Source organism: Lathyrus oleraceus, chromosome 7 (assembly GCF_024323335.1).
Source record: "Lathyrus oleraceus cultivar Zhongwan6 chromosome 7, CAAS_Psat_ZW6_1.0, whole genome shotgun sequence".
NCBI classification, from domain to species: Eukaryota; Viridiplantae; Streptophyta; class Magnoliopsida; order Fabales; family Fabaceae; genus Lathyrus; species Lathyrus oleraceus.
This window is the reverse complement of record NC_066585.1, coordinates 213,442,651-213,454,318: the sequence shown is the minus strand read 5'-3', so window position 1 is coordinate 213,454,318 and position 11,668 is coordinate 213,442,651. Positions and strand designations below refer to the sequence as shown.

At 37.9% G+C, this 11,668-nt stretch overlaps 1 protein-coding gene across 1 annotated transcript; it reads left to right on the top strand.

Annotated features, from left to right (window-relative positions):
• The first annotated feature begins 7,705 nt into the window (after positions 1 to 7,705).
• LOC127102994 (uncharacterized) lies at positions 7,706 to 10,426 on the top strand. Its single transcript, XM_051040298.1, has 4 exons — positions 7,706 to 7,898; positions 9,158 to 9,384; positions 9,457 to 10,087; positions 10,134 to 10,426. The coding sequence occupies exons 1-4, from the start codon at positions 7,706 to 7,708 to the stop codon at positions 10,424 to 10,426; spliced, it is 1,344 nt and encodes a 447-aa protein (XP_050896255.1).
• Positions 10,427 to 11,668: the final 1,242 nt, after the last annotated feature.

Genomic DNA, 11,668 nt, shown 5'->3' with positions numbered 1-11,668 from the left:
TTCGCCTACGCGAGGTGCATGTTCTATATTAGTAAGGTGCGATGGGATAATTGTAATATCCAACTGTTAAAACAATGGGTCAAACTTAACTAAACAAATTATAATAAGATTATATATGTTTAGAAGCAAGAGTTGGGAATGATCCATATGATGGATTGGAATAATGAGTTATTCACCCAACTGAAATTTTCGAGAGTTGTATGAGATACAATTGGAAGGAGTTCTTACCTAAATAACCTAGTTTTGTATCCGCCTACGCGGACTTAAAACAAAGTGAAATATGGATCTCGACCCACTAGAAAATCTTCCAACGGGATTTTCCGAATCAAGTGATGAGGGTCATTTGTTTTGAGTAAAATAGTGGGAGCATATTTGATTAAAGGCCTAATTAAATATGTCAATGATACTTATATTTTCATTAATCCTTATCTAGATTATCATGACAGTAAACACCTCTAACAACATCTTGCGATCAATCCTTGACAAAGAAAAATTGTCTGGGACAAATTTTCTGGATTGGCACCGAAACCTGAGGATTGTCCTCAAACATGATAAAGGGAAAGGCAAGGAAATTGCCATACCCAAACCCACTAGTGCTGCTTTAAAGCCTAGTGGAGGCATAGAAAAAGAAGGCACTTGCTTCCATTGCGGTAAGACCGGACACTGGAAGAGGAACTGCCCAAAGTACCTGGAAGATAGGAAGAATGGAGTAGAGAGTCCAACTTCAAGTATTTTTGTTATTGAAATAAATTTGTCTACTTCTGCATCATGGGTATTAGATACTGGATGCGGTTCTCACATTTGTACAAATGTGCAAGGACTAAAAGGGAGTAGAAAATTGGCAAAAGGTGAAGTCGACCTACGAGTTGGTAATGGAGCAAAGGTTGTTGCCTTAGCCGTAGGAACTTATGAATTGACTTTACCTAGTGGTTTAATAATTCAGTTAGAGAACTGTTATTATGTACCTGCAATTAGCAGGAATATTATTTCTGTTTCTTGTTTGGACAAGTTCGGTTTTTCGTTCATAATAAAGAACAATTGTTGTTCAATTTATTTGAATGATATATTCTATGCTACTGCTCAAATGAACAATGGATTATATGTCCTTGATCTTGAGATGCCAGTTTATAACATTAATACTAAAAGGATGAAACCTAATGAGTTAAATCCAACTTACCTTTGGCATTGTCGATTAGGCCAGATAAATGAGAAACGCATTTCCAAACTCCATAAAGATGGACTCTTGGACTCTTTTGATTATGAATCATATGAGACATGCAGATCTTGTTTAATTGGAAAGATGACAAAGTCTCCATTCACAGGAAAAGGTGAAAGAGCTAATGATCTTTTGGCCCTCATACATACTGATGTATGTGGACCACTGAACATACCAGCCAGAGGAGGTTTTCAGTACTTCATCACATTCACTGATGATTTCAGTAGATATGGTTATGTGTATTTAATGAAACACAAATCAGAGTCCTTTGAAAAGTTCAAGGAATTCAAGAATGAAGTACAAAACCAACTAGATAAGAATATTAAAACTCTTCGATCAGATCGAGGTGGTGAGTATTTAAGCCTAGAGTTTGATGACCATCTGAAAGATTGTGGGATCCTATCCCAACTCACTCCTCCTGGAACACCCCAATGGAATGGTGTGTCTGAGAGAAGAAATCGAACCTTGTTGGACATGGTCCGATCCATGATGAGTCACGCCGATCTTCCAAGCTCCTTTTGGGGACATGCGCTATTGACAGCAACTTACACACTTAACCGTGTTCCATCCAAAAAGGTTGATAAGACACCATATGAGATATGGAGTGGTAAGAGACCACATATGTCTTACATGAAGATTTGGGGTTGCGAAGTTTATGTGAAACGACAACCATTATCAACGAGTTCCTAGGAAGAGGAACTGATGGAGGAGTGGATTTAGAGACTACAGACAATGAGGTCTGTAGGACTATTACAACTGGCCAAGTTAAGGAATGACCTAGTAGGAATCACCTATCAGTTGGCAAGCTAACTGTTAAATATGCCATCTTGCACAAGATTGGTTCAGCTAATTGGGTGCCTGCTAATCATATCTCTACCATCTCTATTGGTCTTGGAAGAATCATTCATGCAATTGGAACCAGGATTAACTATGATTTTGGAAAGTTTATGTTTGACCAAATTATCAGACATGCCTCCACAAATGCTGTGAAGTTGCCCATTGCCTTCCCGTCCATTATTTATGGTATTATTTTGAGTCAACAACCAGGCATACTCAATACAAATGACATTCCAAGCAGAAGAAAGCCCTCACTATCCATTCATTATAAGTTGTTTGAGGGAATTCATGTAAATGATGTTGTCATGACATCTGCCAGAAGGGAGCCTGCATCTCAAGGAAGCTTAATTGATCAACTAAAAGGTACCTGCAAGGAACTGGATAATGGTATAAGGGTAGCCAAGGCAAGAAAAGAAGCTCTGGAAGTTCTTATTAGGAGCCTAGAATAGGAAGAAATGGAGAAGGCTGGTAAAGATTCAGATACCAATACCTCAAGAGAGAGGTCAAAAGCTCAATCCAGTGGCAGCTCTGAAAGCTCTAAAGGCTCTGAAGGTGAAGGTGATACTTCTTCCTCTGATTGATGGTTCCCCCCTGTGTGTTAAAGACTGAAGATTGAAGACTGTATGGCTGATGTGTTGCTGATGTTTGGATGCTGAAGTTTTTACTGTTTTTTTTAAAATATGTGTAATTTGTGGCAATCCTCGTTGATGCCTGTGTGTAATATTTTGGGCTCTTAATGAGTTCCTTGGATTTGTTCATTATCTCATCTATCACAGTTGTGTATGATGATGGTTTGTACTGCCTAACTATTATGTTTTAAAATTTTTAATGTTATAACATTTGATCTGACATTCTCTACTAGGCTAATTGACATTTATTTTGTCTAACTGGTCACCTTTGGTCAATTTTGACTAAAAAGGGGGAGAAGTGTTGATGTGGAAGCAGTTAAAGTTGTGGAGCTGTGAGATTGTTCGCTGTTGATTTTGGCGAACAACCTCTAGTTTTCCAAAACTTATTGAATTGGGTTACTTGCAGGATCAACCATACAAATCCTGGGACATGTGCAAATTTAAATAACTTTGTAACTCTTTAGAACAACCTTTGTATCCTTTATTTGGTTTACTAAGTTTTTCATGTACGAAAGATATTGACTAAAAGTGCTTAAGTAAAAGTAAACTTAACAAGACTAAGATAAATGGCGAAGAATAAATTGCATAAAGTAAATGCAAAGGATAAATGACTGGTAAATGTAATGGAAAATTGGTAAAGAACTTTGAAATTTATAAGATAAAACTTTAAAGAAATGGTGTTTGTTCACACGTACATTTTCCAGATAAGACTCTTTTCTCTCACACGGGTACTTTGAGTATTTTGCAGGAATTTTGTACAAGTTTTCACACACCCATTCTGATAACAACTATCCTATTTATATACAAACAAAATAACTGTCACTAACGAATAAATCCTAAAACTATGACACTTGGCTCTCTGCATGACTTCCTTTCGCCAGGTGCTTCCACGCGTCTTCTGCCAATCGTTATAACTTTTTGAATTTGAATTTTTGCTTTACGTCGAAACGACGCGTCTCCTCAGACTTGTCGAATTGTCGAAATATCATAACATCATCCATACTTGTCAAAGACGTCTTTTCATCTGCAGACATCTTCTTCTGTCGAAATATTGAACGACCAATCTGTCGAAGTGTCGAAAACACTTATCAACTAAACTATTGAAAATGCTCTTCAAGTATATATTTCCAGTTTTTTTTCCTTTTTGCAAGCATCTCCATTTGTCGAAAACACTATTCTGCTTATTAATTTCATGGCGTCAAAAATACATGTATACAAATTGCCCCCAATTTCAACAATATTTCAAGTCCATCAATTAAAGCTTCATATTCTGCTTCATTATTTGAACATAGACTTTCAACTTTGTACTTGAATTTTGTTGGAATTCTCTCAGGAGAAATAATCAACATCCCAACACCAGTTCCATTCTTATGACTGGAACCGTCGAAATACAGTTTCCATGGTTCTAATTCGACATACTTTACATTTTCATCTATAGAGTGGTCAGTTATAAAATCAGCAACCACTTGTCCTTTCACAACCTTTAAAGGCAAATATTTCAAGGAATATTCTGTTAATGCTAAAGCCCATTTTCCGATTCGACTATGTAAAATATATTTAGATAACATATATTTTATCTCATCGAAATGAGAAGAAATGTACACATCAACAGGCTTTATATAATGCTTTAATTTCATACAAGAAAAATATACACATAAACATAGTTTTTCTATAATACTATATCTAGTTTCAACATCATTTAGGACTCTACTGAGATAATAGATGGCCCTTTCGACGCCATTCTCATCTTCTTGGCACAACATACTTCCTAATGTTTTGTCTGATGCCGAAATGTACAATCTCATACTTCTTTTTCTACAAGGAGATATTAGAATTGGAGGACTAGCCAGGTATTCCTTGATTTTGTCAAAGGCATCTTGTTGTTCTTGCCCCCATGCAAAGTCTTCCTTCTTTAGTCGAAATAGAGGAGAGAAGGCTTGCGTTTTTCCACTAAGGTTGGAGATAAACCTTCTGAGAAAGTTGATTTTCCCCAGCAGAGACTGCAACCCCTTTTTCGTTGATGGCGCTTTCGCCTCCATTATGGCTTTGGCCTTGTTTTCATTTATTTTGATCCCCTTCTTGTGGACCACAAAACCTAAGAAATCACCCGCCTGCACACCAAAAGCACATTTAAGGGGATTCATTTTTAAACCAAACTTCCTCATCCTTTCAAAGGATTGTCGAAGATGGTCTATATGACTTTTCCCTGAAACAGACTTGATCACAATATCATCAATGTACAACAAGGAATTCAATAAAGTAATGAAAAATGGAATTCATAGCCCGTTGGTAAGTTGCTCCAGCATTTTCTAAACCAAAGGGCATTACTACCCATTCGTACGTTCCTATTGCTCTAGGACAACGGAAAGCTGTTTTAGGAACATCTTCTTCAGCAATAAAAATTTGATTATAGCCAGAGTATCCATCTAGCATACTTAAATACTCGTGGCCTGCTGCAGAGTCTATAAGCATTTCTGCCACTGGCATAGGATATTCATCCTTTGGGGTAGCTGAATTTAAGTCTCAAAAATCAATGCATACCCTAAGTTTGCCATTTTTCTTAATTACAGGAACTATATTTGCAATCCATTCGACATACCTGGTTGTGAGGATGAACTTGCATTTTAGAAGTCTTTCTACCTCTTCTTTTTTTTCCGACAGAATCTCTGGTGCGAAGCGTCTTGGAGTCTGCTTTACTGGCTTCTTTCCTTCCATTATTGGCAGCTGCAATTCGACCAAACTTCTATCTAAACCAGGCATCTCGTCGTAATCCCATGCGAAGCAGTCTTTGAACTCTTTCAGCAACTGGACTATTTCGACTTTGAACTGGGGGTCCATCTTTGCGCTTATGTAGGTGTTCGCTGTTGATTTTGGCGAACAACCTCTGGTTTTCCAAAACTTGTCGAATTGGGTTACTTGCAGGATCAACCATACAAATCCTAGGACATGTGCAAATTTAAATAACTTTGTAACTCTTTAGAACAACCTTTATATCCTTTATTTGGTTTACTAAGTTTTTCATGTCGAAAGATATTGACTAAAAGTGCTTAAGTAAAAGTAAAATTAACAAGACTAAGATAAATGGCGAAAAGTAAATGGCGAAGAGTAAATTGCATAAAGTAAATGCAAAGGATAAATGACTGGTAAATGTAAAGGAAAATTGGCGAAGAACTTTGAAATTTATAAGATACGACTTTAAAGAAATGGTGTTTGTTCACACGTACATTTTCCAAATAAGACTTTTTTTCTCTCACACGGGTACTTTGAGTATTTTGCAGGAATTTTGTACAAGTTTTCACGCACTACATTCTGATAACAACTATCCTATTTATATACAAACAAAATAACTGTCACTAACGAATAAATCCTAAAACTATGACACTTGGCTCTCTGCATAACTTCCTTTCGCCAGGTGCTTCCACACGTCTTCTGCCAAACGTCATAACTCTTTTGAATTTGAATTTCTGCTTTATGTCGAAACGACGCGTTTCCTCAGACTTGTTGAATTTGTTGAAATACCATAACATCCTTCATACTTGTCAAAGACGTCTTTTCATCTGCAAACCTCTTCTCTTGTCGAATTATCGAAATACCACCAATTTGTCGAAGTGTCGAACAAGCATCTCCATGTGTCGAAAAACACTATTCTGCTGTTGATTTCATGGCGTCAAAATTACATGTATACAAATTGCCCCCCAGCAAAGATGTTTCGACTATTCTGGAGAAACAATCATTTATTGTCAACTAATATTTCGATGCCATGTCATTTAATTCCACTATTTCCCAGCTTTTATAATCTCAAGTTCCCAGACAAATTCATCATTACAGTTTTTCAGAAACGTCATGTCTAGCCCACGTTTAGACCTTACCCCCTTCATTTCCTTAAATTAACATCATGTCTCTTTTCAACTTCCACATCTTCATCATCACCGTTGTGATTCAGCCACGTGTCCCACGATCATCATCAAAAACTCAAACGTTTTTATCGTCTTCTCTTATAAATACTTACAATCTATTTTCTCTGAAGCTTTTTTACGCTTCAAACTTTCTTCTTCATACCCATTTTCACACTTTCAACTTTCCTGAGAAAATTTCTTTGTTCTCCTCAACAATGGCTCCTCAAAAATCTTCCAGTAGCAAACACTCTAAGAAGACTCAAGATTCAACTCTTCATCCTGCGCACGAGTTGAAGGGACCAATGGTTATTGGAAACCAACAATACGTTCCTGAACCTCCCAATGAGAGAGAGAAGGAATGTATCTACAAATCCAAGGTATTAATTCTTGTTCTTGTTTCTGGAATTTGTCATGCCATGTTAGGTCCATTCCCCAATCCAGATATTAAACCAGATCGTCTGAAAGAATTTTTTCCTACCTATTTCCATACCAAACCCATAGGTGTTGGAGTAAAACCTCAACTTCAAGAGAAAACTGTAGAACAAATTGACCCTAAAAGTTCGACTGATGATGGAGAGTTGAATTTAACTTATTTGAATTATGCTAGGATCTTTAGAACTTGTCCATGGTCGAAAGTCCCTTCAGACTATTTATCCTGGCTAGATAAGGTTGAAAAGATTAAAGGAGATTTCTGGAAGGAAATAGGTATTTTCGACCTCATTCAATTGTCGAGAGCAGGACCCAACATTTGCCCCAATATGCTTTTAGCTTCCCTCTATTTTTGGGACAGTACCTACAACACTTTTCACCTTCCTTGTGGGATGGTCACACCCACTCTCTTCGACGCAGCAACCATCGTTGGCCTTCGCCCCAATGGGATAGATTTCGACCCCACCAACCTAAACGAAGATTCTATAGCTTTCAACACTAGCTTTGCTCCATACTCTTTATTCATGTCTCATTATCATGACGAGGATACCACAAAAGTCTCGGATGTCGAACATATAGCCTTTTTGACTCTATGGCTATCAAAATATGTGTTTTGCTCCCGTTCTCTCCAAGTTGCCAAAAGATTCATCACTATGGCCAATCAGCTTCACACATGAACCAAACTATGCTTAAGTGAAATGATTTTGGCGAATCTTTACGAATCCTTGAGTGAGTGTGTAAGTCTTTTGAAAACCATCAAAGACCAAGGTAAAATCAATTTTTCAGGACCTTTCTGGCTTTTACAATTATGGCTCAATGCCACCTTTGAAGCTTCTCTTCCTGTAAAACACGAAGTGAACGAAGAAAAAGTGAAGGACAGGACTGTCGAATGTAGGTTGGTGCAACTAACGCCAACTGATGAAGGAATTAGCCTTCGACAAGCTTTCAACGGTTATGTCATGATGTTTGCCAAAAGGTATCATTTCACTTCGACCATGGCACCCTTTGCTAGTAGAAAAATTGGATCTGAATGGTTTACCCAACAACTGCCCTTGGAAATGCAGAAGGATGAGAATATATTTTTGGATGTTTGGGAATCATTTTTAACCCCCAGGCTCCTTTTTTCCCATCATAACGTAACCAAAACCCAAATAGCTTTGATAGTCTACCAACCCAATCTCGTTGCTAGACAGTTTGGCTTGATCCAAATAAAACCTCGACCCATCTTCCCAAAGAAAGGATCTATCATTTTTTACAACTCCCTTCATAATGAAGATGAGAGCAAAGAGCTGTCGAAGAAGCTGACTGATGATTCTCTTGATATTCGACCAGTGATCTTTCGACCATATTTTCTCTGTACTCCTAAGTTTGATGAGTGGTGGAAGGATTATTATTCTACCATATTTTTTGACGTAACAACCTTCACCACACATTTAACAAATGCTTTTGCTTTCGTGCAGGATCAGACTAAAAAGGTATTCAAAGACACATTAAAGAAATACAAAAATTTCAAAAATATTTCGAAACTGCGTATAGACCTGATGATCTTAGTCGAACCATACGCGAAGCAGCAGCAAAATTAAAACGTAAATTGACGGAGAAGTTTGAAAAATTGTCATTGCCTTCACATGTTCGACCAGAAACGCGTTATGACCTGGCTTTCAGCTGTCATCCACCAAAATTTCCTCCTCTACCAACTGTTGAGTTTGGTGTGGCATTAAGCCCTCCATTTCCAGATTGGTTCGTTTGTGGGGACTATATGAAAATTCTTCGTCGACATTACAAAAAACCCGATGAGCGTGTGGTTTCGACTAAGTATCATCTGGACGATTACCAAGGACACCTTCATATTGGAATAGAACACGTTCGCGTGGAAAGTCCCATTCTTGAAGGTGTTAACAGGAAACACGGTTTTTCTTTTGTTATTCTAACTGTATTATCATGTATTTCTTATATTTGTTTCTAATTCTCCTTTCTTTTCCTAGCCGTAAAGATCCCTACCAAGAAAGCTTTCGTCGAAGCGTCACCAAGTGCTGCTAAGAAACCTTCGACAAAGGTACAAACCTCACTCTTTTCATTTATTCTTTTTCCTTTTAAGAAAGTAACCGGCTTTGGTCTGCATGACTAGGTAAGTCGAAAACCCCCACCAGTCCAAAAAAGAAAGAAAGAAGAGGAGAGAGTTCCCAATGAAGAATCTGGTGACGAATCTCCAGAGCCAAGCCCCTCTCCTCCTCAGAAGAAGAAAATCAAGAGGGTCTCTTCCCAAAGATCCATTGTTAAGTCAGCCAAAAAAGATTCTTCAAGTAATCCACCTGCCAAACTTCAGTCGAAGGATACAGAGAGTGGGAAATCTAGTTTTAATACTGAGATTCCTGAGGTAAATCCTTATTTCGACTATCTATATTCATCTTCATTGCACTTCTTTCTTCTAACTTAGAATTATTTTCAGAAACAATTGGCTGTCAAAGAAAACCCTGAGAAAACTCTGGAAGAGACAATCAAAGAAGAAGATGTCCCCAAAAATGATCATGACAGGCAGACTGTAGCAGAATTCGACGCTCCAATGAGTGGAGCTTCTGAAGACGATTCTCCTCCTCATCCAGGATTAAATGCTACCAATAAAAGCGATGATACTGACATGGAAACTGAGGTCGAAGATGACCATGAAGAAGAAACTGCTAAAGATGAGGATGACCAGTCGAAACAACCAGATGCTGGGCAAACTTTAGGACGAAGCACTCAACCCGCTCTCGACCAGACCAAAGGAAGTGCCATATCAACTGGTTCGACTGGTTTCTCTCGCGAAGAGCTTGAGAGTCTCAAGGTGCAGAAACCCTTAGAATATCTGAAGGCCATGCTTAGCGCTCGTTATAATTTTCAAGATTCTTCACAAAGCAGTTCGACTGCCTCTGAGGCCACTTCTGAAACGCAATCTCTTGACAACCTCTTGACCAAGATTAAGACGAAAATCCTTGATGTTGATTTGTTCAGAGTTTTAGAAGAGATCGCCACCGCTCATATTGACCTCAAGAATATTTTGAAACAAATAAACGTCTTGGAAACTTCTGCTGAGGTTGGCAGTTTTGTGATGGAGCTGATGAACCCTCATTGACTTGGCGACTGCAGACCTTCATCGTCGAAGAGATCTCTCCCAACAAATCTCCACAAAATCCGAGGCTCAAGTTGCTGAATGGGATGTTGTTGCTACTTCGACTAACGAAGTTTCAAAGCTGCAGCAGCTTTCTGAAACTTATATCAAAGAAGTTGCTGCTTGTGATGATAATATCCAGAAATGGGAGAAACAAATAGCTGCTCTTCAAGAAAAAATCTCCCAAGAGAAAAAGCGCAGAGCATCCATACAGCAGCCTAAGCAAAATGAGATTGACGACAAACTGAAGGTGGGTATTCGACATGCATAAAGGGCTCATCAACTTAGTCAAGAGATTGAGACTCTCTTTATCCACAGAAGTCTTTGTGATCATCGACTTCAGTTTCAGAAAAAGAAATTTGACACATTGAAGGAAGCTTTTGCTAGTATCAAATTGTAGTCGAATTAGTTTAACAATTCTCAGCCCTTTGAGGCTTTCTTTGTAATAACTTGTTGTGGCATTTTTGTTTGGCGAAGCTATCACAATTATTCTACTGCTATTTTTACTTCTTGCAATATTGGCTTATATTTTTTCAAATACTTGCCATTTATCTTTAAGATTCTCTCGTCTTTTCCTATCTCTTCAATCTCATACGCACCATTTGAAAAACTTTTCAAAATCTGGAAAGGTCCTTCCCACTTAGGAGACCATTTTCCCATTAATCTATCTTTTCGATCCATAGGAAGGATTACTTTCCAAACAAGATCACCAATTAAAAAGGTCTTGAATTTTACTTTCTTATTGTAAAACTTTTCGACTATTTCTTTTTGTCTCTTTATTAGATCCAGCGCACGCAACCTTTCTTCGTCTAAATCAACTAATTCGTCCATCATCATACTCCAATATATTTCTGATGGGATTTCATGATGCCTTTGGACTCTAACTGATTGCAAATATATTTCGACTGGTAAAACTGCATCATGTCCATAGGTCAACTTAAATGGAGTCGAATCCGTTGCTTCTTTTGGAGATGTTCGACAAGCCCACAAAACTTGATCTAAAGTTTTATGCCAGTTTTTAGGTTTTCTCCCCACATGCTTTTTGATCAAATTTATCACTACCTTGTTGGCTGCTTCTACTTGTCCATTGGCTTGAGCATAGTAAGGTGTCGAAGTAAGGAGTTTAAATCCTGTTTCTTGTGCAAATTTCTGCATATTTTTACCAGTGAACACAGATCCTTGATCTTATTGTTTCTGGTATCCCAAATCTATAAATTATGTGCTTTTGGATAAAATCTATAACTGCTTCTTGATCCACATTTACCAATGGTATGGCTTCAATCCACTTAGTGAAATAATCTATTCCAACCAAAATGTACTTTTGCCCTTTTGAAGAGGCTGGTCGAATTTCGCCAATCAAGTCTAAAGCCCAACCTCTAAATGGCCAAGGCTTTATAATTGAATGCAACTCACTTGCAGGAACATGTGGTATGCCTGCATGTACTTGACATTCCTGACACCCTTTTGCAAATTCGACACAGTCCTTCAGCATTGTTGGCCAATACATTCCTTG

Bases quoted from the DNA above. Each gene is read 5' to 3' on its own strand.
- LOC127102994 (XM_051040298.1), top strand. From the start codon at position 7,706: ATGATTTTGGCGAATCTTTACGAATCCTTGAGTGAGTGTGTAAGTCTT. The intron at 7,899-9,157 runs GTAGGTTGGTGC...AACCCCCACCAG, and splicing joins GAAGGACAGGACTGTCGAAT to TCCAAAAAAGAAAGAAAGAA. The intron at 9,385-9,456 runs GTAAATCCTTAT...AATTATTTTCAG, and splicing joins TTAATACTGAGATTCCTGAG to AAACAATTGGCTGTCAAAGA.